Here is a 26,420-nt window from a genome sequence, read left to right as displayed (position 1 = left end):
TCCCCAGAGAAGGGTTGCCTTCCCAAAGTGGGGTGAAAGGCTGGGACAGGTGGGGCCTCACGTGGGGCACTGAGGGAGAAGGGTTGGGGTTGTCAGCTGCCCATAAAGAAAGGCTCAGAAGTGCAGTGGTTTGGAAGGGTCTAGAAGAAGGTGACAAGACAGACAGATCAGGAAGGCTTCTCCTCTTCCTTAGCTGGTGGAGGCAGAGACTAGGGACACTAAGTGACCCCAGTACCCACTCCAGTGTGGAAAACCAGCACCAGAAGTAGACCCATGACCCTGAGGGCTATATTCTCCCCTCCTGAGTATACAATCCCCTAAAATAGACTACCCTTCTCAGCCTCCGGTTGCCCATGGCAGTAGACATAGGAGCCCATTCTGGCTAACGATGTTCAAGAAGAGTGGACACAGGTTAGTCCCAGACTCTCCTGAGACATCGTGCAGAACAGGGCTTAGGTGATGACTGAATGGCCTAGAAGTTCTCTACCCCTCTAAGCAAGGAAGACACTAGCTTCTTGGTTAACTAAGCCATTGGTTGGTATGTTTGCTGCTACAGCCAAACCAAATAGTAAAGAATTCCAGAGCCAGACAGCAGTGAGGGGGCACACCTTTGATCCCAGCACTCGGGAGGCAGAGGCTGGCAAATCTCTGTGAGTTTGAGGCCAGCCTAGTCTACAAGAGCTAGTTCCAGGACAGCCAGAGCAACAAACAGAAGGAAGGGAAGGTGGGAGGGAGGGAGGGAGGGAGGGAGGGAGGGAGGGAGGGAGGGAGGGAGGGAGGGAGGGAGGGAGGGAGGGAGGGAGGGAAGGAGGTTCAATGGATGAGTCCCAGAGCTAAAGGAGGTATCCAAGCAGGAGAGGGAGACGGTTCTAACTGTAAGAACTGCAGCACCCTAGAGTGTGGTGGTGGAACCGAGGCCAAGCATGAAGTTCCCTGGGGGGAGGGGGGAGTTAGGCTGTGGAAAAGGTTCAGGCATAGGAGCTGTGCAGGTTGGAAGGTGACGGTGACTGCAGAAGGAACGAGAACACCCATCCCTTCCCCACCCTTGTCCCTTCCCCACCTGGGTGCCAGCCCTCTGCGCAGACCGTACATTTTGCATGCTAATCTGACACTGAATGAGGTGCTTACTGGACTGAAGCCCAGGGGAACAGGGCGAGAAGCCGGCAGGGGACAGGGATATTCCCAGCACGCTGCCCTCTCTCTCCACCCTCTATCCAGCCAGTGGCTATTTCAGAGCATCTACCATGGCTCCTAGTGTCCTAGGTGCTGGGGGGTGACATGGAAGGACTCGCCCCAAATCCCATCAATAATAGCACTCACATACTTAGCTAAACAGACAAAATATCTGGTGACTGGTGCAGAGGAGCAAGGCGGGAGGGATGAGAAGTAGGAATTAAGTTCAAATACAGTAATGCCACTGAGAAGGCCTCTTGGCCAGGAATGATTCTACCCAGACGTTTGTGACATGTTTTGTTTTTAAAAATGCTGCCGCCAGGCAGTGGTGGCACATGCCTTTAATCCCAGCACTCGGGAGGCAGAGGCATGTGGATCTCAGTGAGTTTGAGGCCAGCCTGGTCTACAGAGTGAATTCCAGGACAGTCAAGGTTACACAGAGAAACCCTGTCCTGAAAAACCATATTTCTTAAAAAAGATTCTGCCCCGTATCGGCTACAGCTCTGCAGTGAACTTACTAGGTACAGACGAGTACAAACGCCTGCAAATGACCACGTGTGACTGATGCAGGGCTCTGGCTCCACAGCCCGATAGCCAGACTGAGGTGTCTGGGACACAGAGCTTCCCAGTGCAGTCCTTCTTCAAGCAGGGCCAAGAAGGGCCAGTGCCACGGGCTCTGGGTATCATCAGCAACACCTCCCAGGCTGGGCAGTGCTATCTGGGCAGGGGAGTGGGTCCTGGAGATTGTAGAGGCTCCTATGACATCAGGAGCTGGGGGACAGGGCAGGGCGAGCATGGGCTCTCCACCCTAGCCACCACTCTGGCACTTTCCCACTCCCTGTGGGCACAGAACGGGGTGGGGTTGGGTCTGGTGGGCTTTTTCCAGGCTGATGTAACAGGAGCAACAGGGCTGGGCTGGGACCATTCCGGGACAGTTAGGAGAGATGAGAGGTGACCCTGAGCCTCCATGGCTGAGGACAGAAGCAAGTGACAGAGGTCAACGGCACCCCACCTCACATCCTGTTTTCAGAAGGCGGGGTCCCAGCATGTGCTATTTTCTTGGATTTTAGCCAGGGTAGCACCCCCACACCCAGGCCTGTTTTTAAGGGACCCTGCCGGAGGGTGGAAATGTCGAAGGTCACACCCGTGCTGGAGTTCACCAAAAGTTTTTCCAGGCTGGGCTAGACCCCTGGCTAAGCAATGGCGAGAGAACACACCTCCCATTGGGGAACCCCGGGTTAGCAGACAGAAACTCGTGCAGGCCTTTGTGATTGACTGGGGGTCTTCCTCAGCCTCCTCCTGAGGGACAGCACACCCCGCACTAGATGTTTGAAGACACTCAGTGGAGAACCCTTGGTGAAGTTCTAACTGCTGCTGACCTTACAAAGAGCCACACTCCCCCCAGGAAATCTAGAAATTGCTGCAAAGGAGAGACCAGAGCTCTTGTTTAACCATGGAACCCAGCCATCTCCACACCTTCATGCTGTCCAGATGGAGTTCTTCTAGGCTCGGGGTTTAGGTTTCTGTAACGTAGTTGAGACCTGAAAAAGCTGGGCATGGTGGTTCATAACTAATGCCCTGGCACTTAGGAAGCTGAGGCAGGAGGATCAACACTTCCAGGGCAGCCTGGCCTACGCAGTAGGGTCCCGGCCAGCTTGAACTACACAGTGAGACTCTGTCTCAGAACAAAGTAAGACGGATCTTGGAGCTTAGCTGGCTCAGATGACAGACCAAGAGATCCTGACCCAAACAACCTAGATGGCTCACACAAGGTTCAGTGTGGTAGAGCCAGAGCCAAGAACCATAGATGTTTGCTAAAACACGTGTTATCTCTCTCTGCCTCACAAGCCCGCCTTCAAAAGGGGTCCGTCGGTTGTGTGGACCTAGACCTTAGTTTGGGGAGTCTGTAGGGGGGTTCCCAAGATGCCTCTGGCTCCCTCAAAAAAAGACGTGGCTCTGGTTAGCCTCAGTCCATCACTACTAGATGGACCATCCCATGGGTACAGGACGGGCGTGGGGGGTATGAAGGATGGAAGGCCCCAGCAATGGGTGTGGCCCTGGGTCTGTTCCCAGGGTGGAGCCAGGCAGCAGGTCACCCTGTCCCTTTAAGAGAAGGGGGAGAGCTAGCCCCTCTCAGCCATCCTGTCCTGTCATCCATCCCAGCCAAATCCGAAAAGGAAAATGAAAGAGGGACCAAGAGGAACAGGTCCCAGCTGTCTCCCAAGCTCCTGCGCTCAGCTCTAAGCACAGGCCCTGGGGTAAGTGGGGTCGGAGGACCTAGAGGCCACCAAGGGTCTACGGGGACTTGTGTTCTGTGTGTCAGGGGAGGCTCAGAGGGGACCTGACAACAGTTCGAGGGGGCTGTTCCCGTTCCCCTTGGCCCGAGGTAGGAAAGGGGGGCCAAGGGCGAGAGATTCCTAAGATAACAGGCTTCTGTGTCAGCCTCCAAAGGAGTTCTCCACCGTGAGGAAGAAAGGACACAGGACCAGAGGGGGCTCCCCCGGCCTGGCCCTCCCCTTGCTCCCCAGAGTCTCAAATGGAACCAGGACTCCAGCAGCCGCTCTCTAGAAATCATCCTTGCGCAGAGGCAGGCAAGGGCTGGCCCTGCAGAAGAGCCTAGAATCTGAGAGATCCCAGGGTCTAGCCAAGCAGGCCCGGGCGGAGGTGGGGAGGGATTCCTCCTCAGCACCCCCTAGGCCCAGAAGAAGGGATTCCATAGCTGAGGATGGACTCACCTACTACATCGCACTCAGACATTAACGCATTGAACCCCACAAAACCTCTGACCCCCTGGTCCCCTCCAAGGTTAGCGACTGTGGTGGGCGTGGAGGGCGGGGGTCCAGTTCATCCCAGCCTCTGACTACCCCTCTCCCTTGTCCCCAGCGTCATGGGAGAGTGGGCGTTCCTAGGCTCCCTGCTGGACGCGGTGCAGCTGCAGTCGCCGCTCGTGGGTCGCCTCTGGCTGGTGATCATGCTGATCTTCCGCATCCTGGTGCTGGCCACGGTGGGAGGTGCCGTGTTCGAGGACGAGCAGGAGGAGTTCGTGTGTAACACGCTGCAGCCCGGCTGTCGCCAAACCTGCTACGACCGCGCCTTCCCGGTGTCCCACTACCGCTTCTGGCTCTTCCACATCCTGCTGCTGTCGGCGCCGCCGGTGCTGTTCGTCATCTATTCCATGCACCAGGCCAGCAAGGAGGCGGGTGGCGCGCAGCCGGTCACGCCGTGCACGCGCGGGCGTCCCGAGGCCCCTTGCGCCCCGTGCTCCCTGCGTGCCCGCCGCGCGCGTCGCTGCTACCTGCTGAGCGTGGCTCTGCGCCTGCTCGCCGAGCTGGCCTTCCTGGGTGGCCAGACGCTGCTCTACGGCTTCAGCGTGGCCCCGCACTACGCGTGCGCCGGCCCGCCTTGCCCGCACACCGTCGACTGCTTCGTGAGCCGGCCCACCGAGAAGACGGTCTTCGTGGTCTTCTACTTCGCCGTCGGGCTGCTCTCGGCGCTGCTCAGCGTGGCCGAGCTGGGTCACCTGCTCTGGAAGGGTCGCCAGCGCGCAAAGCTGCTCCCGCCGCCGCCACCACCGGCCGCTCTGCCTTCGCGGCGAGCGGATCCCGATCCCTTCGGTCCGCCCGCCTACGCGCACCGCGCACCGGCCGGCGACAGCGAGGGCGGCAGCGGCCACAGCAAGGCGTCGCTGGCCACCGTGCGTCAGGACCTGGCCATCTAGCGGCGAGGTCCGAGGCCCAACCTTCAGCACCGGGGTCCTTGGAGGCAGAAGCGAGAAGTGGCTTCCTAAAGACGGCGTAGGACCCTGCCTGAGCTGAGGATGAGCAGAAGGACCCCCCCCAGCAGAAGATGGGGAACCACCGGGGTTCGGGGCGGGGTGGCGTCGCACTTCTTAGTGCTGTTTGCAGCAGCATGCTGGGGGCTGCTTTGAATCAGGGAGCCTGTTTCGTGATGTGATCCCTGCGGAAAGGGAGGACGCCAGGGGCCTTGAGAGGAAGCAGACAGGCCAAGGGCACTGGGTGACCTGATTGTTTTACCGGGGGCGAAATCAGCAGTGATGGCAGTGTTCCCAGGCTCCTTGCTTGGTCAGAGAAGTGTACTTCTCTGTGGGCTCTCTGTGCACACATACGTGCACTCCCAGATGGGTTGGTTGTTCGTGCACATTAAACCTCTGTGGACTGTGTGTGTGCATGCATGTGTGTGTACACCTGCTGAGGGTGCGCACTAGTATGCACCTCCCAAGTAACAGGAGGTACAGACCTGTATTCATGCATGTGTGCACACCCATGCACATGGATGTTGCTGTGGGCTCTGTGTGCAAGCATGTATGCATGCATCCTGTGTAAGCTTTGTGTACACACCTATACACACACAATCTGTGTGTGCATCAACTAACACTGTCATTCACTACCAGAACCCAATGCCAGTGGTGGCCATAATGCCTTCCTCCCTGCTGGCATAACCCAGCCACCTGTGAGGGAGCAGTGCCCCTCCCCCAGGAACGGAGGGGGAGGAGAGTCCTGTACAAGGGTCATCCTATAGGTTTGTGATACTGTCAATGCTGTGCACCCAGACAGCCAAGCTCCACAGTGAGGCAAACTGGGAGTGGGCTGGAAGATAGAACAGGCCGTGGTGAGGCAGGACGGTGGTGGCACATGCTTTAATCCCAGCACTCGAGAGGCAGGTGGATTTCTTTCTTTTTTTTTTTTTTTTTTTTTTTTTTTTGGTTTTACGAGACAGGGTTTCTCTGTATTGTTTTGGAGGCTGTTGGTCCAGCCTGGCCTCGAACTCACAGAGATTCGCCTGCCTCTGCCTCCTGAGTGCTGGGATTAAAGGCGTGCGCCACCACCGCCCTGCTAGGCAGGTGGATTTCTGAGTTCAAGGCCAGACTGGTCTATAGAGTGATTTCGAGGACAAACTCCAAAAGCTACAAAGAAACCCTGTCTCAAAGAAACAAAAAACAAAAACAAACAAACAAAACCAGGCAGTAGCGTGGTTTTTTTGGCTTACATCTTCTCTCTTCCCAGCCACCATTGTTCTGTAGTCTGTAAACATGGCTGAGGCCTTTCTGTCCATAGGGAAAGCTGCCCTAAGACAGAGATGTACCTGGATCCCCATCCCCTTGCTAGTAGCCTTTCTTCTGAAAAGAGTTGCACATGGCTACTTCACCCTTTCTGTCTGTTGCCCCCTCCTTCATTGCCTGTGTGGCCACCCGGAAAACACTAGGACTAAGTGATGAATCCTGACAGAGCAGGGTTGCTCTCCCCGGCACCTCAGGCTCCTTCAGATCTGTTGCCCAGGCCCTGCATTCAGCCGCAACACCCCACATTGCCCCCTCTGTCCTCCATGTACCCCTCTTCCTCCTGAGGGCTTCCCACCTAGCCTAAGTCCTTGGGGGACCCTGTCCCCAGGCTTCCTGCACCCTGGGCCCCCTTGGTTAGGCCTCCATGGCCATCTTGCCATTTGGCACACCAGGTTGAAGTCTCTATCCCTAACAAGCACCAAGCCCACTTCTTTTTTTTTTTTTTTTTTTTCTTCGAGACAGGGTTTCTCTGTGTTGCTTTGGAGCCTGTCCTGGAACTCGCTCTGTAGACCAGGCTGGCCTTGAACTCACAGAGATCTGCCTGCCTCTGCCTCCCGAGTGCTGGGATTAAAGGTGACACCTGACTACCAAGCCCATTTCTGATGCTAGTTTTAGGCATGCTGTCCGATGCAAACTCACTTTCTGAAGCCCCGCCCCCACAACTGCCTGATTTTGCCTTTGGTCCCACTTGAAGAAGACTTGAGCTGGAGTCAGGCACTCCATGTCCCAGCACTGTCTCCTGGGCATGACATATAGTAGGTATTTTGGGAGAGAAAATAAATTATCAGGGTCCACACTATAACAACGCTCATGTCTAGGATCCCAGTGGATATGTCTGGCTACAGCCTGGACCCCTCCACACAAGCACAGATGTGGATGACCAGCTGTTTTCCAAAGATAACGTCACTCAATACTGGTTCAAGTCCAGCACCATCCAATACGCTTATATGTGAGAGATATTGTAATGTTTTTGTTTGGTTTTAGGTTTTTGAGACAGGGTCTCTCAACATAGCCTGGGACTCACTATGTAGACCAGGCTGCCTCTAAATCACTCAGATCTGCCTGCTTCTGTTTCCTGAGTGCTGGGATTGAAGGCTTGTGCCGCTACGTCCAATTTACAATGTAATTTCAAATTTTCCTTTGGCCACATTAAAAAAGTGAAACAGCCAGATTGATGTAAGTGGTGTTTTCTTTAACTGCTTTTTCCTCAACAGTTTGTTTCAGCACATGGCCAATATTCAGAAGTATTATAGAAGTATTTCCCATTCTTTTGCTCACTCAAATCTTTGTGTTTGTGTAAGTGTGTGTTTTGTTTTTCCGAGACAGGGTTTTCCAGTGACTTTGGAGGCTGTCCTGGAACTAGCTCTTGTAGACGACTCTGGTCTGGAACTCACAGAGACCCGCCTGCCTCTGCCTCCCGAGTACTAGGATTAAAGGCGTGCGCCGCCACCGCCCAGCTGCTCACTCAAATCCTGTGTGTACTTTTCCACATAAAGTCCATGCCAGTTCAATCCAGCCGGTTCAGTACGCAGGGCTCAGTGACTGCCACGTGCAACACCGACCCAGATGTTGGGCCACAGCACCGACCCAGATGTTGGGCCACAGCACCGACCCAGATGTTGGGCTGCAGGTGGACAACCTCTGTGCTCTCAGAGCTTGCACTGTGGTGGGGAAGACATCAAAAAAAAAAAAAAAAAGATCAGAGGAGTGTGATGTGTGATGTCCCTGATGAGGTGACGTTTCAGGGGCCAGTATGAAGCTGTTTCCAAGAAAAGCACACAGGTGGCAAGTGCTGAGGCCACCAAGAGACTAGTGTGGCTGGAGTTGAGTGAGCGATGGCTGTGGCGGGTAACCAAAACCTAGCAACAGTTCTGCCTTCCTCAGCTGTTCGGCTCCATGACGGGCCCCGCCCTCCTGTGCCAGCTGCTGCCCCCCCCCCTGCTCAACTTCAGTTCTACAAGTCCTCAGTCACCCACGCACCTCACTACCCGTGAGCATCCACCGCCTGTGGCTGCCTTCTCCCCTGCAGAAGGTGTGCAGGGTCAGCTGTGCCTAGGCTCCCCCACAGCCTCCTCAGGCCCTGCTGGCTCCGTCTGAACACTTCTTGTCATCTTAAATGCCCCTTCAGGGTTGAATCCTGCTCCTGCTACCCCTGCCCAGGCCTCTGAAGCCCCACCCTCTCCATATTCCCTCTCAAACCAGACACGAGCTGTTGATAAATTCTGATCATGAAGCACCCTAACTACCCCCATGCCCCACCTAGTTCCCGGGGGGGGGGGAGCGCTCCCCCGTGAAGACTCACTGGTGACACACCTCTGACTTGGCTCATTGTCATCCTGAGTCCCTCTGCTTGTGGAAGATAGGCCGTGAAGGAGCTGGTCAGTAGGGGACATTTGGTGGAGCCCTTGGGAAGCGAGCAGAAAGCCCAGGCATGGTGTGGAATGGCTGTAATCCTAGCGCTTGCGGGGTGGAGGCAGGAAGACGGGAAAGGTCACCCTACAGTGAGTTGTTCGCGGAGGCACACAGCCGTAACCTCAGAATCTGAGAGGCTGATACAGGAGGTTCTCAAATTCCACGCTAGCCTGAGCTATACAGCAAGACCAACATAGAATATAGCTGCTAACCATTGTGAGTGCTCAGGACAAACTCCCACAGAAAAAAAATCATCCCACCCAAAATGTCACTGCTAGACCTAGGTTACATGAAGAGACCATGTCTTTAAATTTTTTTTAAGGGCTAGATATGGCATTGCACACCTTTAGTTCCAAAACTTGGACAGCACGGCAGGTGGAGCTCTGTGAGGAGAGCTACAGACATAGAATTTGAACCAGTCAGGGCTACGTGTGAAACCCTACTGTCTCAAAAACAGAAAGAAAAGAAAAAGGCAGGGCATCCGTGGCACACAATTTTTTTTTTTGGTTTTTTGAGACAGGGTTTCTCTGTAGCTTTGGAGGCTGTCCTGGAACTCACTTTGTAGACCAGGCTGGCCTCGAACTCACAGAGATCCGCCTGCCTCTGCCTCCCGAGTGCTGGGATTAAAGGCGTGTGCCACCAACGCCCCGTTTCGTGACACACAATTTTAATCCCAGAACTCAGTAGGCAGAGGCAGATGAATCTCTGTGAGTTCCAGGCCAGCCTGGTCTACATTGTGAATTCCAGGACACAGAGAAACCCTGTCTCAGAAAAAACAAAAACAAACAAACAAAAAAAAAACAAAAACAAAAAGGGAGAAGAAAGAAAAAAAATGTCAGTTGTGCTACAGCTTGAGAAACTGCTTCCCAGTGATGAACTTTGGATTAGTAGAGACCGCTCAAGCCCAACAATTCACCACCGGGAAGATACTGTCAAAAGTTCCTCATCAGTATAGGGGCCTCTTCTAGGTTGTCATAGTGATGACATCCTGTTAGCGTTTTTGTTATCAGGGACTATGAACCTCAAGTTACCTTCCCACCGTTTAAGAAAATAAGTCACGGGCTGGGGAGATGGTGTAGTGTGGTCAGGTATTTGGCACATGGGCACAGGAACCTGAGTTCAGATCTTCAGCACCCACCTATAACACGGGGCCCACTGGTGTGAGGCAGGGGGCTTCCTGTGGCTTGCTGGCCAGCCCGTCTAGCACATTTGTGAGTTTGAGGCTCGGTGAGAGACCCAGCCTAAAAGACGAGGCAGACTCAAGTTAAGCCAGACAAAATCTCCTCATGGGTTGGGGAGGGGGTCGCCAAGTCCCACCCCGTAGCTGAGGAGTTACTGGCAGTCGCTAGCTCCTTGGGAGTGCGCTTTCTTCAGGGATGCTCAGGCAGGGGGCCCTACACCCAGGCACACCCAGGAGCACAAAGTAGACTCAGTGAGGTTGGAGTTGGAGCGGGGAGTGGTGGGGGTTAAGGGAAGGAACTGAAGGAGCAGGAATGGGGGTGGATGTGATCATAATTCACTGTATGCAAGTACGTGCTGGGGACAGACAGCGTCCAGGGCCAACATATGCTGGACAAGTACTCTGCCCTTGTTAACGCAGCCCCCTTCCTGGGCTCCTCCTCTTAAGGTACTTACTCATGTACTGAGCTTGCCCTTCTCTCTGTTCCTGCTCTACAATGCCATGTGACAGCATCCTGGTTTGTTTTTTATTTTGATTTTAGGGCAAAGTTTTACTATGTAGCTCAGGCTAGCCTGGAACTGAACTTGTGGTCATTCTCCTACCTCTGACTCCCAAGTGCATATTGGTTCTTGGGAGCCCGTTTGTACAAGTATGTTAGAAAATTACTAGGGAAGCGGTACCGTCCAAGCTCCCCCCCCCCCCCCCCAGGTAAGTGAGCAGCTTCTGCCATCTAGTGGCTGAACTAGAAATGGCTAGGGCCTCCAGCGACAGAACCCTTTGGTTCTCTACTGCTAAGGGGGAGGAAGTGGGAACCCACCCCCAAGCACCATCATCTTGGGGTGTCTGATGCCTCTGGAGTCTCAGGAACCCAATAAAGAACCCTAAGTTAGGCAGGAATTCTGATGTGTGACACCCCTTCCCACCTGCCACCAAGCGACCCTGGGCAAGGACACTGACAGAAAGGAATGGAAGGAACAGAAAGCTCACCCCCCCAAGCTCCTGCTGCCTATCAGCACCTCAAAGTGGGCTCACACAGATTCCCCACTCTCCTGTAGTCAGGGCACCAGGAACCCAGCTCCAGGACTTCATGGTCATCAAGTTTGCAACCACTTGTCTGTCACTCGGTAGCTTCAGTGTCTAGGGACCCCAAGGCCAGCCCTGGCTTCCTTTTTCAGACTGTGGGAAGAACCATTTCTCCTCCTGCTCCCCCTTCCCAGTCTGAGTCCTTTGCCATGGAGGAGACTCTCCCCGGGCCCGGTCTGAGGGCATTGCCAGATTGGGGTTCTGAGCCCTGGACCCTGCCACAGGGCAGCTGAGACACAGGCCGTTGGCACTTAGCATTGTGCTGAGGCACTGAGGCCCAGAGCCTGTGGAAAGCCCCCCATCTCGAATCCCCTGCCCAGACAGGGAGAGGAGAGGGTCGAGGCAGAGGCAGAGGCACTGTAGAATAAATAGAACTTTATTCTTTCTCCAGTAGATCTCAGTGGAAACCCAGCAGTAACAGGTACACCAGTGGGCTCCGGGGTGAGACCCTAGCCAGGCAGGAGGGCAGGGTAAAGCCTGCTCCCCCAGCCCAGGGGTGTAGGGGGAGGGAAGGGACCCCCTGGAGTCCCGTCCTGCGGGGCAGGGAGGGGGCACAGGAGAGGGGTTGGGGATAGGTCAGGGAAATGAAGGAATTCAGGCCGTGTGTGTGTGTGTGTGTGTGTGTGTGTGTGTGTGTGTGTGTGTGTGGTGTGTCTGAGGGCCCCATGGGGTGCTGGTGGCTATGAGGCTGGGGCAGGGGTAACTTGGACCCCTTAGCCAACCCTTCACAGTGGGGCTGGGGCTTGATGAAGTGAGCTCTGACGGGCAGTGATGGGTAACAACCCCATCCATCCAAGGGGCCCTAGCTTTACCCTTCCCTACTTGTTGGTGTGCAGAGGCAGGAGCCAAAATCCAGGATCCCCTCCTCCCAGGGGTAGCTGCCCAAGGCGCCCACGCCCAGTGGCTGGACAGAGAAGGGAAGCTGCTTCCTGCACAAGGGAGGAGAGGCGGTGGCCTTGGAAAGTTAGTATTTCACAGTATTAGAGAAAACTGAGGAGGACAGGCTGGGGGGCGGGGAGCATCCACTGGGACAAGGGAGAGGGGAGCCCTTCAGAGCCCTCTGCCCATCCCCAGGACTCACCCCTTCAGCTCTAGATCCAGCTCCCCCAATACACAGCACAAATTCCTTCAGTACAAATGTGCTTAAAATGAAAATTCTTATTAAAAAAATTCAAAACAAAAAAATTAAAATAAAAACAAAACCAGCGAGAATTAATATCTGGGGGTTGGTATGCAGGATATGTACAGGGGGTCTCCCCCACCCTGGACACCCCCCCTGTCACCATCTGAAGCAGGGGGGAGGTTCCCCAACTGGGGAGCGATGGCTTGAGTTCAGAGGACAGGGAGCCAGGTCCCGGCATTTGCTGGTGATGAAGACGTGGCAAGGTGCATAGGGCTCAGGCCCAGATCCTCACATGGCTCAGTGCTTGGCCCGATGCCAGCTCAGGCTGCCGGGAGAGGGCAGTCCATCTTGGGTCCGGACCTCTGTCCACAGAGTCACTGCCTCCTCCCTCCTGTCCCCGCAGAGGGTTCCCAGTTCTATCTGGGAAGATGAGGCGGGGCAAGGCGGAGGGTCACGTAGCCAGTAGGAAGGCAGAGAAAGCCAGGGCCGGGGTGAAGGCTGTCCATGTGGAGGTCACGGGGACTGGGTGGCGGGGCTGCTTCTGTGGGAACTGGGGCTGAGGCTGGGGCTACAGCTCCCCGGAGGGGGCGCCAGGCCACCCCCATCTCTTGTTCCACCCCCCGACTGTCCGCTTAGAGTGTCCAAGCCCTCAGAGTTCTCCAGCATTTCCTGGATAAGTGGCGGCATGGAGCCAGGGATCTCCATCTTCAATGTGATCACTCGCTCGGCTCCTGTGGGGAGGGAGGAGGAGGTCAGACTCACCCAGGGTCACAGAGTGAGGGGACCAGTGCACCCATAAGGGCATCCACGTGCACTGCACTCAGGACTCAGTTACTTGACACAAGCCCGCCCTTTGGAGCCCGCACTGTGACAACTGGGTACAGCATTCTGAACACTTGCCAGGTTTGGCCCGGGGTTGTCCCAGTCCTCAAGTCATGGATTATGCAGCAGACGCTGCCAAACCCCATCACCATCCCCTTCCTCCCAGGAAACAGGTTCAAAGCTGGCAGAGCTGCCGAGTGGTCACTCACAGACTACACCCACATGATCTGTTACAGAGGAATGCCTTGAACTACCACGGCAAAGTGACAGCAAGAGCCACAGGCCAGACACAGATGGGGACAAGCCGGGTTCACATGAGGAAGACACATGCAGACACCAAGACCTGAGGAGGCTCACCCTTGGCGCTGATGCTCCGAAGATCCGTGATCTTCATCAGCATCTTGGGGAACATGTGGGGACGGCTGGGCCTCCGTTTCCTGACGTAGACCTTCAGCGCCTCCAGCAGCGGCTCCTGCAGCATGTCCACCTTGTCTGGCTGCTCCAGGTCCTGGCGGTCTGAGCACAAAACTGCCCCTGAGCAGGAGCCAGGAGCCCCCTCCATCCTCATACCCAGGCACAAGGCTGCATTCCCAGATATGACCACATGGGGGCGGGTCTGCCCAAGCCACGGAGGGCAGAAGGCTGCTCCCACACACCAGGCCACAAGGTAGGACAGAGAGGGTCTCTCAGCACAGAGGCTTTAAACTCTAAAAAGAAGCCGGGTGTGGGCTGCCCAAAGCTCTCCACGGCAGCTGTGTTGATGGAACCCCACTCCCTAGCCCTGACAGCTCTCCTCACACAAGGCAGGGAATTCCCAGCCGCTCTCCACTCCCAGCCGTCATTACTATGGCATGACTACAGCAGTGTTAACATGGCAGAAAGAGAGCAATAAAAGAGCCGTCGACCATTAACTGGGTCTCATCCTTCACCCTGTAGAAGAGTGTCTGTTGCCCGGAGAGAACAAGCTCTCTCCTTGCTCGTGTGCCCAGAGAGCACACCTGCCCCTCCGGGCCTCAGGACACCTCCTGAGAGCCGCCTGTACCTCACACACCTCCACAGATGAGGCAGATGGCACTGAGCAATCCAGTCTCCGCATCGTCCATCTCCAGGGGCAGCAGCTGGTTGGCGAAGGCAAAGACTAAGTCGGTGAGGGGGCCAAAGCCAGCGTTGTGCATCTGCGTCCGGTTGAGGGTCAGCCCGTCTGAGAAGGTCATGGTGTCTTGCTCAGGCGTGTAACGCGTGCAGATTCGCAGAATCTGGGTGCACAGGATGTACAGGTTCAGAGGCTGGAGGGCCCCCCCACCTCCTGGCACACCAGCTCCAGCATCCCCAGAGGCCCCCTGGCAGGCAGCCAGAGCGTGGCTGGCTGGCTGACAGAATTTTCTCCAATGATGGAAAGGCTCCGTCTGCACCATCCAGTGCAGTAGCCACCAGCCCCATGTGGCTACTGAGCAACTAGGGGGCTGAACTGAGTCTAACTGTAATTAAATTTAAACAGATACACGTGGCCATCGCCATTGCACTGGGTAGCAGATCTAGGCCATGTAGCCGCCTCCAAATAGAGAAATCTGGAAGGAAAGGAGTTTCCAGCCAGCAAGAAACAAGGCAGATACGTCCTCAGGACCTTTCCAGCCAGCAAGAAACAGGCAGGTCTGTCCCCAGGGCCACCTCATTCAGCCTCAACAGTCTGCTCCCGAAGGTGCCTCCCACATCTGTGCACTGGGGACAGGCACATGGCTCCTCCACAGTCCACCCAGGATGTATCTGAAGGAAAAGGTGGGCGGAACCCTTGGCAGGGATGATAGGGGAACCTCCTCCTAGCCTTGGCTTGCGCGGTTCTCACTAATTCTGGCATTCCACTCACAAGTCAGGCCACCAAGTACTCCAACTGCAGCGTGTGTCCCTGAAGCAGGCCTTTCTGCTTCCCGCTCCCAGCAAACAGCCCCTCTACCAAGTATTAGAGCTGGAGCCTCTCCAGGGCCCCAGGAGTCACACTGCTCAGCACAGGGAGGGGGCAGGACAGCTTTCACCCACTTCAGCCAGCATTATCAGCTGGCAACATCCACTAACTCGCCCTTGGCCTCCTCCACTGGGAGAGAGGAAGGAAGTGTGACCACCTCTGGGCTCTTGACACCCAGCTTAGAGGGGCCTAGGTAAATCTTTCCGTGGACTGAATGGACAGGTAGGGCATGGGCTGAGCCGATGCACGGAGGACACCTGAGCACTAGGAGGCAGTGGACAGGAAGACACCAGAGAGGAAGAGTGCGGCCCATGAGGGCATTTGGACTCTGGAAAAGGTTCAGGAAAGTGGCTGTTGGACCGAGAACAGATCCTACAAGGACAGGAACATGGCCCAAGGTCAGGGGCAGACTCTCACCAGGATATCCAGGCAGGCAGCCTTGAGGAGGGTGATCTGGTCAGCAATAGTGAGGGTGGTGAAGCCGGGAAGCTGTTTGGCGAACTCCACGGTCTTAATGATGCACTTGGTGGAGAGTTCACTGAACTTGTCCCAGAGGTCAATGTCCAGAGAGACACGTTGTTCTGAGCTGTTGTTCTGGGAGAGGCCAGGAGAGTGAGCCTCAGCTGTGGCACCCGTTCCTTCTTCAGCCTGTCCACCGCCCGCCCGCCCTCCACCCAGACTCTGCTTCCGGACAGCTGTTGGGAGAAAACGCAGGAAGGGCAGCAGCAGGGGTAGCGGCAGCAGGGGCAGCAGCGGCAGGGGCAGCAGCAGCAGGGGTAGCCCCGGGCATGCAGCAGGGGTAGCAGCAGCAGGAGTAGGCAGCAGCAGGGGTAGCCCCAGGCATGCAGCAGGGGTAGCAGCAGTAGGGGTAGCAGCAGGGGTAGCCCCGGGCATGCAGCAGGGGTAGCAGCAGTAGGGGTAGCCTCAGGCATGCAGCAGGGGCAGCAGCAGCAGGGGTAGCCCCGGGCATGCAGCGCCCTCACTGGCCAGCATACCGTAGTGTACTTGCCCAGCTGGCAGAGGGCAGGGAAGGTCTCCTGGTGCGCCTTGCGCACCTTCTCAATAAGCTCCCCGACCTCCGGCGTCAGCGTGTAGCTCTCTGAGCATTCAGGCTTGGCTGCTTCTTTCTTCTTTTTGTTTCGATCGTTTCGCACCGCTGTGGAGAACACGGGTGGGTTAGACAGTGACTACCGCAGCTCAGGGCCAGGCCCAGCCCATGCTGTCTCCCAACCAGATAGACAGACAGACAGACAGACAGACACACACACACACACACACACGCACGCACGCATGCACGCACACACAAAGCAATACGCCAAACTAGCAACGTGCCATACTAGCCCTCCATGTCCACCTGACCCATCCTAAACCCCTTTCCAGGCCCACGACTGCGGCTGTGGCCATGAGTGCACATAACGCCCTTGGCCAGTATGGAGCACCCTGCCACAGGTCTACCCCAGCCCACGCTCTAAGAACACATGCCCAGACTGGCAGTCATGCAAACAGTCCCTGCTTCTGTGCCTGCCAGGAACCTTAGTGTCCCAGCTCCCCTGGCAGCTCCCCTGGGGATCCCTGAGACTGCCTAAAAGCGGCTCCCTGGGTGAGCAGGGAATAGGGTTCCCCAAGCACAGACTGGGGGCCCCCCAGCGGAAGAATCTCTTGGCCCATTAGCTGGGGAGCTGACAAATCACCGGGGGCGCTGAGCCGCACACACCACTCAGTTTTAAAGAAGCGATGGGGTCGTTACCAGCCGATTACCCCAGACACACAATCACTCACAGGGCCTCGGTGGCGGCTGACGCGGGAGGAAGGAAGGGTGGGGGTGGGGGTCCAGGGAGGGGATGGGGGTGGGGGAGCTGGCATAATTTGGAGATCACTCATGTCGATTCTGCAAATTCAATAAAGTGCAGGGGAGAGAAGGGAGAGGGAGAGGCAGAGTGGGGGGATAATTTGGGAAGAGAAAATTGCAGCTGTGACAAGACGTTTATCATTCGGAAGCTTTAATTCTATTGAAATGGCAGCTGCTCAGCTCCAGGGCACAGAGCAGCCAGAGAGAGAGGGGAAGGAGGGAGAGAAAGGGGGGTTGTTGGTGAGAAGAGAGGGGGTCCCCACCCTCGTCCTGTCCTTCTGCAGTGAAAAGAAGGTGGACCAAAGGGAGAGGAAGTAACACCCTTTTAGCAAAAAGGTCTCAGTTCTGCTTGTCCCAAGTTGTCACAGACTCTACAGAGGACAGTCACCACTTCCTGAGAGCAGGACCAGCACTCCCAGCCTTTGAAGACAGGAGGCAGCAGGATATCCAGTCCTCTGTTCCTGGCGGGGGCTCTTGGTGGCTCTTGGTATATTAGTCAGAACCATCCTTCCCTGCACCCCTCCCCACAAAGGGCTGGAGGGGGTCCTGCAGCCCCCTCCCCCACCTCATCCCCCAAGGCTCAGGCTCCATGGCAACGGCCACGCAGACAAGGAGGCGTCTGTCAGCGTCATTTATCTCTGACATCATCAATCACTGGTCACCACGGCAACACCCATGATTCAACACAAGAGGGTCTCTCCCTGTCCAGCCCTCCCTCTGTTCCTTCCTCCATCAGGGCCTCAGCTGGGTCCAAACTGGAAACCCCTGTTCCTCCTGGATCTGAGAAGCCCCATTCTCTTCCAAAGTTCCAGGCTTATCCAGACAATGGCTTCAGGGGTCCTGTGGCAGTCTCCCATCATATATGTACAAACTTGACACCCTCTGGAGTTCAGGCCCCTCCCCTAAGACACACAAGGGACTGGGGTATGCTACTGAGCCACACCCCAAAGTCAAGCAAAGCCTAGGAGAAAGCTATCCTGGGGGTAGGCACCCATGCACAAGCATACAAGCACTCAGCCAGACACGCGAGCGGGATGGCTTTGTGCGTTCTGTGCTTAAACACTGAACAACGCAGGGACACAGAGTCCTCCAGTCTCACGGACAGGTTTGCGTAGTTATCTACAAAGCATCCTTAACTCTGCCTGCCTGCCTGCCTGCCTGCCACGGCACACATGTTCCCACATGTGCACACAGGCACACAGCCCTCCCACCCCTGGCCTTCAGAAGCACTGCAGGCCCCACCTTGGGCGGGGCTTGGCCCCCGGCCCTACGACACTCACACTCCTTGGACATGCCCACTTCGAAGCATTTCTGCAGCCGGCAATACTGGCAGCGGTTCCGGGTCACCTTGTTGATGATGCAGTTCTTGTCCCGGTGACACGTATACACCATGTTCTTTTGGATACTGCGTCGGAAGAAGCCCTGGGTCCAGAGGGAAAGGAGACAGGTTATCCACACCCGCAATGGGAGCAGCCCAGCTTCTGCTACCCGGAGCCTTTGCCATGGCCTACCTAAGAAGGCAGGAACAGTGGCGTTCCTGAAAGGACACTCTTCGAGAGGACCCAGGCCTGACTATCCCACAGGCTGGCCCGGGATCTCCCCAACCTCCACCTCAATACTTGACTCTTGTCTTTCAGAGAAAAGGACTCAGGGCTGAGTCTGGAGTAGGATAGACTAGGCTGGGGATGGGAGAAGAGGTGTCTGGGCTGCAACAGTCTGGGACTCAGGACACAGCAAGAAAAAAAAAGCAGGCGGAGCAGGTATGGTGGCGCACACCTTTCATCCTAGCATTAGGAGGCTGAAGCAGGTGGATCTCGGCGAGTTTGAGTCTAGCATGGTCTACACAGTGTGTTCCAGGACAGCCAGAGCTACATAATAGACCCCGTCTCAAAAAACCAAAAGAAGACAGTCGAGGAAGCCGAGGAGGGACTGTGCAGTCATGCACACTCATGAGGCCGAGAAAGGACCGTGTGCACGCAAGCCACACGTGTGAGCAAGACAAGCCATTCCCCGGCGAGACATACACACTGGACAATCACAGAAAAGCCAGGCTGTCCAGGGTTCTGCAACCCAGAAACAGAGTCATTAGACAGCAATAAGGCAAGCCAACCAAGACAGGATCAGCACATGCATATGGTCCTACACTGTCCTTGACCTTGATCCACTTGGGGGTAGCTACCCCACGCTGAGGTTCCAGGACCCAGAGTCGAAAGTACTGAAGACACAGAGATTCTAGGCTCTTATTTTTGAAGAAAGAAACCGAAGCACAAGTCCTGTTACTACGTAGGGACCAGAGTGACCAGGACCAGAGAGGCCAGGAAGGTCCAGCCACATGCGTGCCTAGAGACCAGTATGACTAAGGTGACAGGAAACCCAGCGGCCACTGGTGAGCCCACAGCCTGGACACCTGAAGGGAGCCAAGGCGGGGTGTCTGCTACTAGCTGTCTCCTGCAAGGATGTCATGGAAAAGCTTCAGGCAAGGCCACTGGGGGCAGGCCTCCTGGGTCCCCAGCCAAGAGCCAGGCAGCAGCCAGCTTACCATGGCAACCTGGGCAACAGTGGCAGGGCCAGTGTATACCCTGCCACCCAGAGGATAGAGACAAGGAGAGCCCGGCAGGAGGGGGCTTCTGGTTTGAGGGAACACTGCTCATTTATGGAGGAGGCCCTGCTGTACATCTCCTCCTCCTCCTCGTCCTCCTCCTCCTCCTCCACGGCTGCTGAAGAAGCAAAAAAGAGGCGGCCTCGGCAATACCCAAGACGCTCTCCACTCACCTTGCAGCCCTCACAGGCGCTGACCCCATAGTGGTAGCCCGATGACTTGTCCTGACAGACAAAGCAAGGCTTATAGATGCGGGGCAGAGGCGGTGGGGAGGGGGGGGCTGGGCACTATCTCTTCCGAACTGCTGCTCTGGGTCTCGATGGCTACAAGAGAAGACAGAGAGTTAGAGGCCCAGATCACTACCCTCGGCACCCTGTCCGCTCTGCGCAAAGTAATCCTGGCCTCGTCACTGAGGGCAAGATTCAAAGCCTGGTCGGTGACGGTCTCTGCAAACTTGATCCTCCACAGCCAGCCAGGGGAAGGAGGATGACAGTTAAATATCTACCAGACCTCATGGCTCCTATATCCCCACCTTCAATTCTAGATTTGTGTGTGAACACTCCACACACACACACACACACACACACACACACACACTCACACTCACACTCACACACAGCTATAACTGGAGGGTTGGAGGGTGAGGCGGTGAGCTTGATTTCAAAGCCCTAATAGAAATAGCACCCTAGCCAGGGCTCCCCCAAATTCAGGAGTCAAGGCTTAGCGAGGAGGGAGGGAAGGACAGGCAGGAAAGCAGAGGAAACTGGGGTCAACAGGATATTCAAAGCCGGCCACTCCCTGGCCCCTTCTGCTTCCGCTCTCTCCTCCACCCCCAGACAGCAGGCAGAACCCCTCCCCCACCCAAACAATCCCCTGGCTAAGGTGGGGTCCAAGGCAGCACACACGCAGGAAGAATCAGATGCAGACACAGAGCAGGTGGAACACCCCAAGATAGTCGGGGAGCTCCTGGAGACAGAGAAGAATCCCCCACAGTCCCTAGAAGTCCATCTCTTTGGATGCCCCGTGTCTGTCTGTAGGGAGGCAGTGTGACAAAAGGGGTCTGTTCCCATCAATGCTCTGTCTGTCCGGTCTAATACTACGTCCGGGTTACTACCCCCTCCGCTGTTATTCAGCTCCAAGAGGGCAGCCAGGAGGGGTGACCTAGCCCACAGGGGCAGTCCACCCAAGCAAAAGCTCTGTGCCTGGCTCTATGCCCGTCGCCCCAGACAGAACATGGCTAGTTGGGTGAGAGTTGGCTATGCCCAGAGCCTGGGCCACAGGAGATAAAGTATGACAGACATCTATAGCAGAGACTATCGCAGATTCCCAGAGGGCCCTCCAGCGTCCTCCTTTGTCACATCCATTTCTACAGAGTCGAGAATGGGTGAGACTCCACTTTGCCTAGCTCTATGCCTCCCCGGTGAGCGCATGGCGAGGTACACAGTTCCTGCGCCCAAGCATCTAACAGCTCGTGCTATGTCAGGTTGTGAATGACTCCTGTGGCTGCAAAGCCCAGGCAGAGGGGTAAGGACACTTGGGGACACGGGAGCCTGGCTGCGCACTATCTACCGCTCTCCCTCGTTACCTGCAAACACACCAGGGAACTATGCCAATGGCCTTGGCAGGGCTTTTCCTGGCTCCTATTTGGATCTGGCCATCAGCCTGGCCAACCAGCACTGTTGAAAGCCATGTCCCCTTCCCTAACCAGAGACCATCCTGCAGGGAAAGGACTTTCACCTGCACCCCGTGAAGGGTAAACTGACCTGCCCAATCTGCTCCTCGTGCCTACACAGAACTTCTCTGCCCTAGCCTTTCACCCCACTTCCTTCTCGGGAGGCCTGACAAGCAAATCAAACAGTCAGGGAGGCCTGAGAACAGCTGCTGGGGGGCGGGGTTGGGGGGCCTGGGTGAGGCCAGGAGGCAAAGGGGCGAGTGACAAAGGAGCCCTTTGTCGTGCTAACTTTTTCCAAGACGTAAAAAGCAGTAACAATAGACAATCCAGACTTGGGGGGGCATCAAGGCCAGGGGGGCCTGGCCTCCCAATCCTGGTCAGCATTCCAACAAGCACAGGAAGAAGGCACTGGCCTCCCCTCCCTTCTGCTAACCCACCCTTTGCCCTGGACCTGTCCCCCATTCCAACCCCCAAACTGAGCCAAATTGGAAGGGAGGACTGAAGATTTGGGGTTCAGGGCCAGGGGAGGGAGGGAGGCACAGGGAGAGAGAACCAGGATGAACACCAAAAGGCCAAGGGCAGACCCGAGCGGCAAAAGGCTCAGACAATCGAGTTAAGGCAAAGTCCAGAGAGCTGTGCATGGAGATGAAAGAGTTGTGCTTTTCAAAACTGTTTTTGGCAAGATGGTGGACATGACCCTAGGTGGGTTGGGGGCTGGGTAAAGCCTTTTCTCAAACCACCCCCAGTAACTGGCTGTCAGGTTACCTCCACCTGTCACTCAGGTTAACTCAACCTGGTTTCCAGCTCTATGTTTTAAGTTCAAATCCCAAGGCCCAGGTCCCCCACCTCCCCAAGCCTCCAGCCAGCAGCCTAGGGAGGCCAACGTCAAGACCAAGTCAGAAGAGTTACAGCCCAGTATGAGCAGGTGGGGCGGGGGGGGGGGGGACTACCCTGGCCTGGCCTCACTCCACCAGCCACCCTCCCTGGAGGCCCCAGCCCACAAATCTCTCCACTTCCTGCAGAAAGGCTGGGGCTGGAGAAGGACCAGACCTCAGCTCAAAGTTCCACCGAGCAGCCAAGGGCTGGAACCGACCCAGGAAGCCCGGCGTCCCCTCTCGCCGCCGCTGCCAGGGAGCCCCTCCCCCCTCCCCTCCTGGGCGGGCGCACACGGAGCGGGTCCCCACGCCCCAGAGCAGTTCGCAGGCTCGCGCAAGGGGCCAGTTTCCTGAAGGAGATCAGCAGGAAATCAGCTGGGCCCCTGGCCAGCGGCTCCCCTCCCAAACCAGCTGGCGCCCTCTTTGCAACTCCCTTCACAGACCCTAGGGAGAGATGGGGAGGGGAGTGGAACCCTCTGTTACTGCCTTTTCTCCTCATGGGGACTGGGTAAGGGTGGCTCTGGGTGCAGCATAGCCAGAAAGCTTAAAGCAAGGCTCGAACTTAGCGGTCGGTGGATGATAAGCATCTCTCCCATCCCCCCACCACCACCACTATGGGCATCCACGTGCTTCACATTCTTGGACGTCTGGAAGCGGGCGGAGGCGTGAGCTGTGGAGACTGGTGGGGGACAGATGGGGAGCCACATCCTGTGCACCCCCCTTGTCCTCTAATGCACTGAAATGGGGGTTATGGGAGGGACTCAAAGTCCCCAAGGCAGGTCTGCACCCACAGCCAACTGGCTCTCCTCCCTCCGTTGGTGCAGGCCCTGGGTAGTGTTTTGCAAGAGGTGACTCCAGGTCCTAGTCTCTACACACCGACAGGCTCTCCCCAAGGTGGTGGCACGGGCTCCACCAGGAAAGGTCCAGTGGCCACCCTGACTCTAGGTCCTTACCAAGTACCCCAAAGCAACTCAGCATGAGTGAAGGCTGGTGAACACGGACAGCGAGAAGCTCTCCTCCGGCCACTACCGTAATCCCACAGCAGGCTCTGTGTGTAGACGGGTCTCCACTTCCTAAGTCCAGTGGCTGGGAACGGAGGGGGCAGAGAGGCTCCCCAAATGTGCTGTTGCCTCAGTTCTCTGCCAGCCTCCCCCCTCACTTTATGGGCCAAGAAGAGCTCAGCTGTCCTAGAGGGCTTGGGAAGAGAGACCCCAGGGGCTGAGATCCTACCTTCCCCCAGTGCAATGGAGAGGGGAGCCTGGGGCTCAGTCCCATCATCCCCCCAGGGGTGGCTCCTCCTCACAGTGCTGGGATAATGGGAAGTGTCACGATGCTACTTCTCACCTCCTTCTTCCAAAGCCAAGGATCACCCACCCCTCCTAGTCTGAAACCCAGCAGCTGATTCTGCCTCGGAGGCAAAGGTCAGGGGGCAGGACAATAGGAAAGGCCCAAGGAAGAGGTGTCTGAAGGGCAGGGGTGGCTGTCATTAACTCAGGGCTCTCTTCTGATGCAAGAAGGGTTGTGGTGGGCAAATCCTTTTCTGCTTCAGCCTTCCCAAGTATGCTTAGGCCAAGTGGTCCTCAACCTTCTCAATTCCCAACCTTTACTACAGTTCCTCCTGCTGTGGTGACCCCCAACCATAAAACTGTTTTCTCTGCTACTTCATAAGTGTCATTTTGCTACTGTTAGGGATCATAAGTAGTATCTGATATGTGACCCCTGTGAAAGGGCCATTTGACCCTCCTCCGTGGGGTCATGACCCACAGGTTGAGAAAACCTGTGGCAGGCCTTAAGAGACCCAATCTTCTTGCTCCCTGGCACGCAGAAGGGTGGCAGCAGGAACGGGAAGGTAGGAGAGCCTCCTGGGAAGAACCGATCCCACAGCAGAGTGGGAGACGAAACCTGAGCCACCTAACAACACCCGGCACCAGTTCCCTACCGCTAATACACACTACCTCACAGCTGAGCATAAACATGCCCAGGTGTGCACCCTGGGCATGCACACAGGTCCTGGGTGTGAACAGAACCCTCCCTTATAGCAGAGCCCGAACCCAACTGAACCGGACTAGAGAGGGCGGCCAGGACATCAGGGTTCACATCACTCATCCCTCTTAACAGCACAAAGCCTGGCCCGATTTTCCTAGACAGGGTAACAAAAGGCCCCATGAGTGGTGGAGATGTATTCTCATTGCCAGAGACCCCCCACCCCCGATCTTAAAAAGCAAACACCCCCTAGAAAGCAACCGGGATGAAAATTAAGACGATTCTTCACACCAGCTTCTCCCCCTGTTGCCAGCATGAAAGTGCGCCCCACCGGTCAGGTATGTGGGATGTGGGGCCAGACCTGCCCCCAAGATGGACTAGTTGCCTCTCAAAGTGTAAAGGGTGGCCAGGACAGCAACTGTCAGCTGAAGTCCCTTTCTGCCACACCCACACCCAACTATCAACACCACAGACAGGGAGCAGTCCCCTACCACCCGCAACAGCGAGCAGAGGCTGGGGGCAGCAGGGGCTGCACGCGGGGCAGCAGGGGCTGCACGCGGGACAGCCAGCGGTCTCCCTAGGCTTTGGCAGGGGTGGGATCTGAGGAGGTAGCCCCTCCTCTTCGGAACAGACAAGCCCACAGCCAGGACCTTTACCCCACCCTCCAGCTGGCTGTGGATCCTAACCCTGAAGATGTAATTGGGGGGCCAGAGGTTGGAATTTCATGTCTCCGGGAGGAGGAATGCTCAAAGTTACTGAGCTCTACCATGGTAGCGCGCCAGGGTCACTGGGTGGAGGGCAACTGTCCAGCTAGGACAACCGAGTTACAGCGAAACAACGGAGAGAAAGTGAGGGGTAGAGAGGCCCCCACCGCCACCCCCACCCCAGCTCCTACGGTAGCACAGTGGAGGCCGGTACGTACAGTGGTTTGAGCCATTCCAAAGCGGAGTCCGGAGCGGGGTGGAGTAGGGACCCGGAGCAGGGAGCCCCTTCTCTGGGAGCAAACAGGCCCGGTTCTGGTTATAAAAGTCCACCACTAGGAAGGGGTTTGGGGCGGGGGCGAGTCCCCCGACTTCCACACTCTCGTACATCTTGCCCCACGAAGGCCAGAGGTCCAGGAGGTAAAGTCCTGTACGCGGCTCCCGTCACTCAGCCGGAGGTGCCATCCACGCAAAGAGGCTGGGGGGGCAAAGGGACAAGTCCCTTCGCCCCGACGGGCGGCCCCTCGGCGGGGCGCCCTGCCCAGAATTGCCCGCGCCTAAGTCTGCAGGTCGATCCGCCGGTCCCAGGTGAAAAGCGGGAAGTTGCGCGGGTTGGGAGGAGGTCCCTCGGCGCTCGCTCGAAGGGAACGCCCGGTGGCTCGAGAACTGGAGGCTCCGGTGTCCCAGGCAGAGTCCAGCGGTTCCCCAAGTCCGCTGGCCTGGGGCGGGATCGGGGCGGAGACGGGGGTCACCGAGCACTTCCTTCTGCCGGCCAGAGCTCCCGGGCTTCTTCGTCGCTTAGATTCCGGGTACCGGTGGGGGAACCCTGTGCGACCCCGCCTCCGCCGGCCCGGCGGCGGGCCGCTTGCTCCGTCTCCGGTGTGCGCGCCGCCCCCCCCCCAGCCCGCGCGCCCCCTCTCTAGGATCCCAGCCCCTCGCCTCCGCCCCGCCCTGGCCAGGCGCCGCCCCTGGCTTAACCCTTTCCCTGCGGGTCCGACTGCACAGAACAAGATGCAAGAAAGCGAGGGCTAGAAGGTAGCATGTGGACAGTGAATGGGGGAGCAGAGGCGGGAAATGCGCCGAGGACAGAGCCAGACTGGGTGTGGAGAGCGGTATGCACCAGGAGGCAAGACGGAAGAGTGGAGGGAATCCTCCCCATACCAGTTCCGGCTCCCAGCCCCCCTAGTACTTTTGGTCAATTCCTGAACGGGCGATGCTGCAGCGGTAAGGTGGGGGTGGTCCCGGTGTCCTCCCCCTAAAAACACACCCCCCCAACCCAGTCCTAGCTTCATTTGCCTAATGCAATGCGGCTGAACTCTCCCTGAACTCGCCTAGCGGCGCCTCACCTCCTGATGACCCACCCACCGCTGCCCGAGACATCACCCGCTCGCCAACCCGCTTTCCGGGCTCGCCCACCGGCCCCCTTCTCCGCCTGGCCCGACCCCAAACTCCGAATACGCGGGTTATGGGCACAGAGCCCAGTTACAGGTGGCCCAGCGTTAGAGCCATCAATGCAGCCTGCTGGGTGTCCCGAGTATGACATTGTGCAGCTTGGGTGCTGTGTCGGAATGAGACACCCAGCTTGTGTCACTGTCTGTGACATCATGTGAGACTCCGGCTGCCGGCTCGCCTGCCGGAATCCGACGCGGCAGAACTGAGCTATTAGCACAAACACAAGTAGGGAGCTCTCCTCCCACACGCTGCGTGCTTCCGGTGAGCAAAGCTCCGCCCAGGGTGTCTCCCAACCCGGGAACTGGGATGGGCCAGCCCAGGACAGATAAAAGGAAAGACTGGTGCCTTTCAGCCGACCACTTCCTCCCTAGGATGTGTGTTTCCGTGGAAGAAACGCCTAGGTCAGGTAGGTCCCTAGAAAGAAGGGATACCCAGGGAAGACTAGGGTATCCTGTT

At 56.8% G+C, this 26,420-nt stretch overlaps 2 protein-coding genes across 2 annotated transcripts in view; one reads left to right on the top strand and one right to left on the bottom strand.

Moving 5' to 3' along the window:
- Positions 1-3,266: 3,266 nt before the first annotated feature.
- Gjd3 (gap junction protein delta 3) lies at positions 3,267-5,877 on the top strand. The gene is made up of 2 exons (XM_040749658.1): positions 3,267-3,431; positions 4,057-5,877. Exon 2 carries the CDS (start codon positions 4,061-4,063, stop codon positions 4,889-4,891), a length of 831 nt encoding a protein of 276 aa, XP_040605592.1. The 5' UTR covers positions 3,267-3,431; positions 4,057-4,060; the 3' UTR covers positions 4,892-5,877.
- Positions 5,878-11,289: 5,412 nt separating this feature from the next.
- The window catches only part of Rara (retinoic acid receptor alpha), a 35,241-nt gene continuing 20,110 nt past the window's right edge, over positions 11,290-26,420 (bottom strand). The window contains 8 exon segments of the mRNA NM_001281621.1: positions 11,290-12,782; positions 13,231-13,389; positions 13,925-14,129; positions 15,251-15,427; positions 15,829-15,989; positions 17,963-18,104; positions 19,455-19,553; positions 19,555-19,604. Of these exon segments, the coding sequence (NP_001268550.1) occupies positions 12,565-12,782; positions 13,231-13,389; positions 13,925-14,129; positions 15,251-15,427; positions 15,829-15,989; positions 17,963-18,104; positions 19,455-19,553; positions 19,555-19,604 (1,211 nt within the window). The 3' untranslated portion in view covers positions 11,290-12,564.

Source organism: Mesocricetus auratus, unplaced genomic scaffold, assembly GCF_017639785.1.
Source record: "Mesocricetus auratus isolate SY011 unplaced genomic scaffold, BCM_Maur_2.0 Super-Scaffold_100007, whole genome shotgun sequence".
Classification (NCBI taxonomy): Eukaryota; Metazoa; Chordata; class Mammalia; order Rodentia; family Cricetidae; genus Mesocricetus; species Mesocricetus auratus.
The sequence above is the reverse complement of the archived record's forward strand: the minus strand, read 5'-3'. Positions and strand labels throughout refer to the sequence as shown.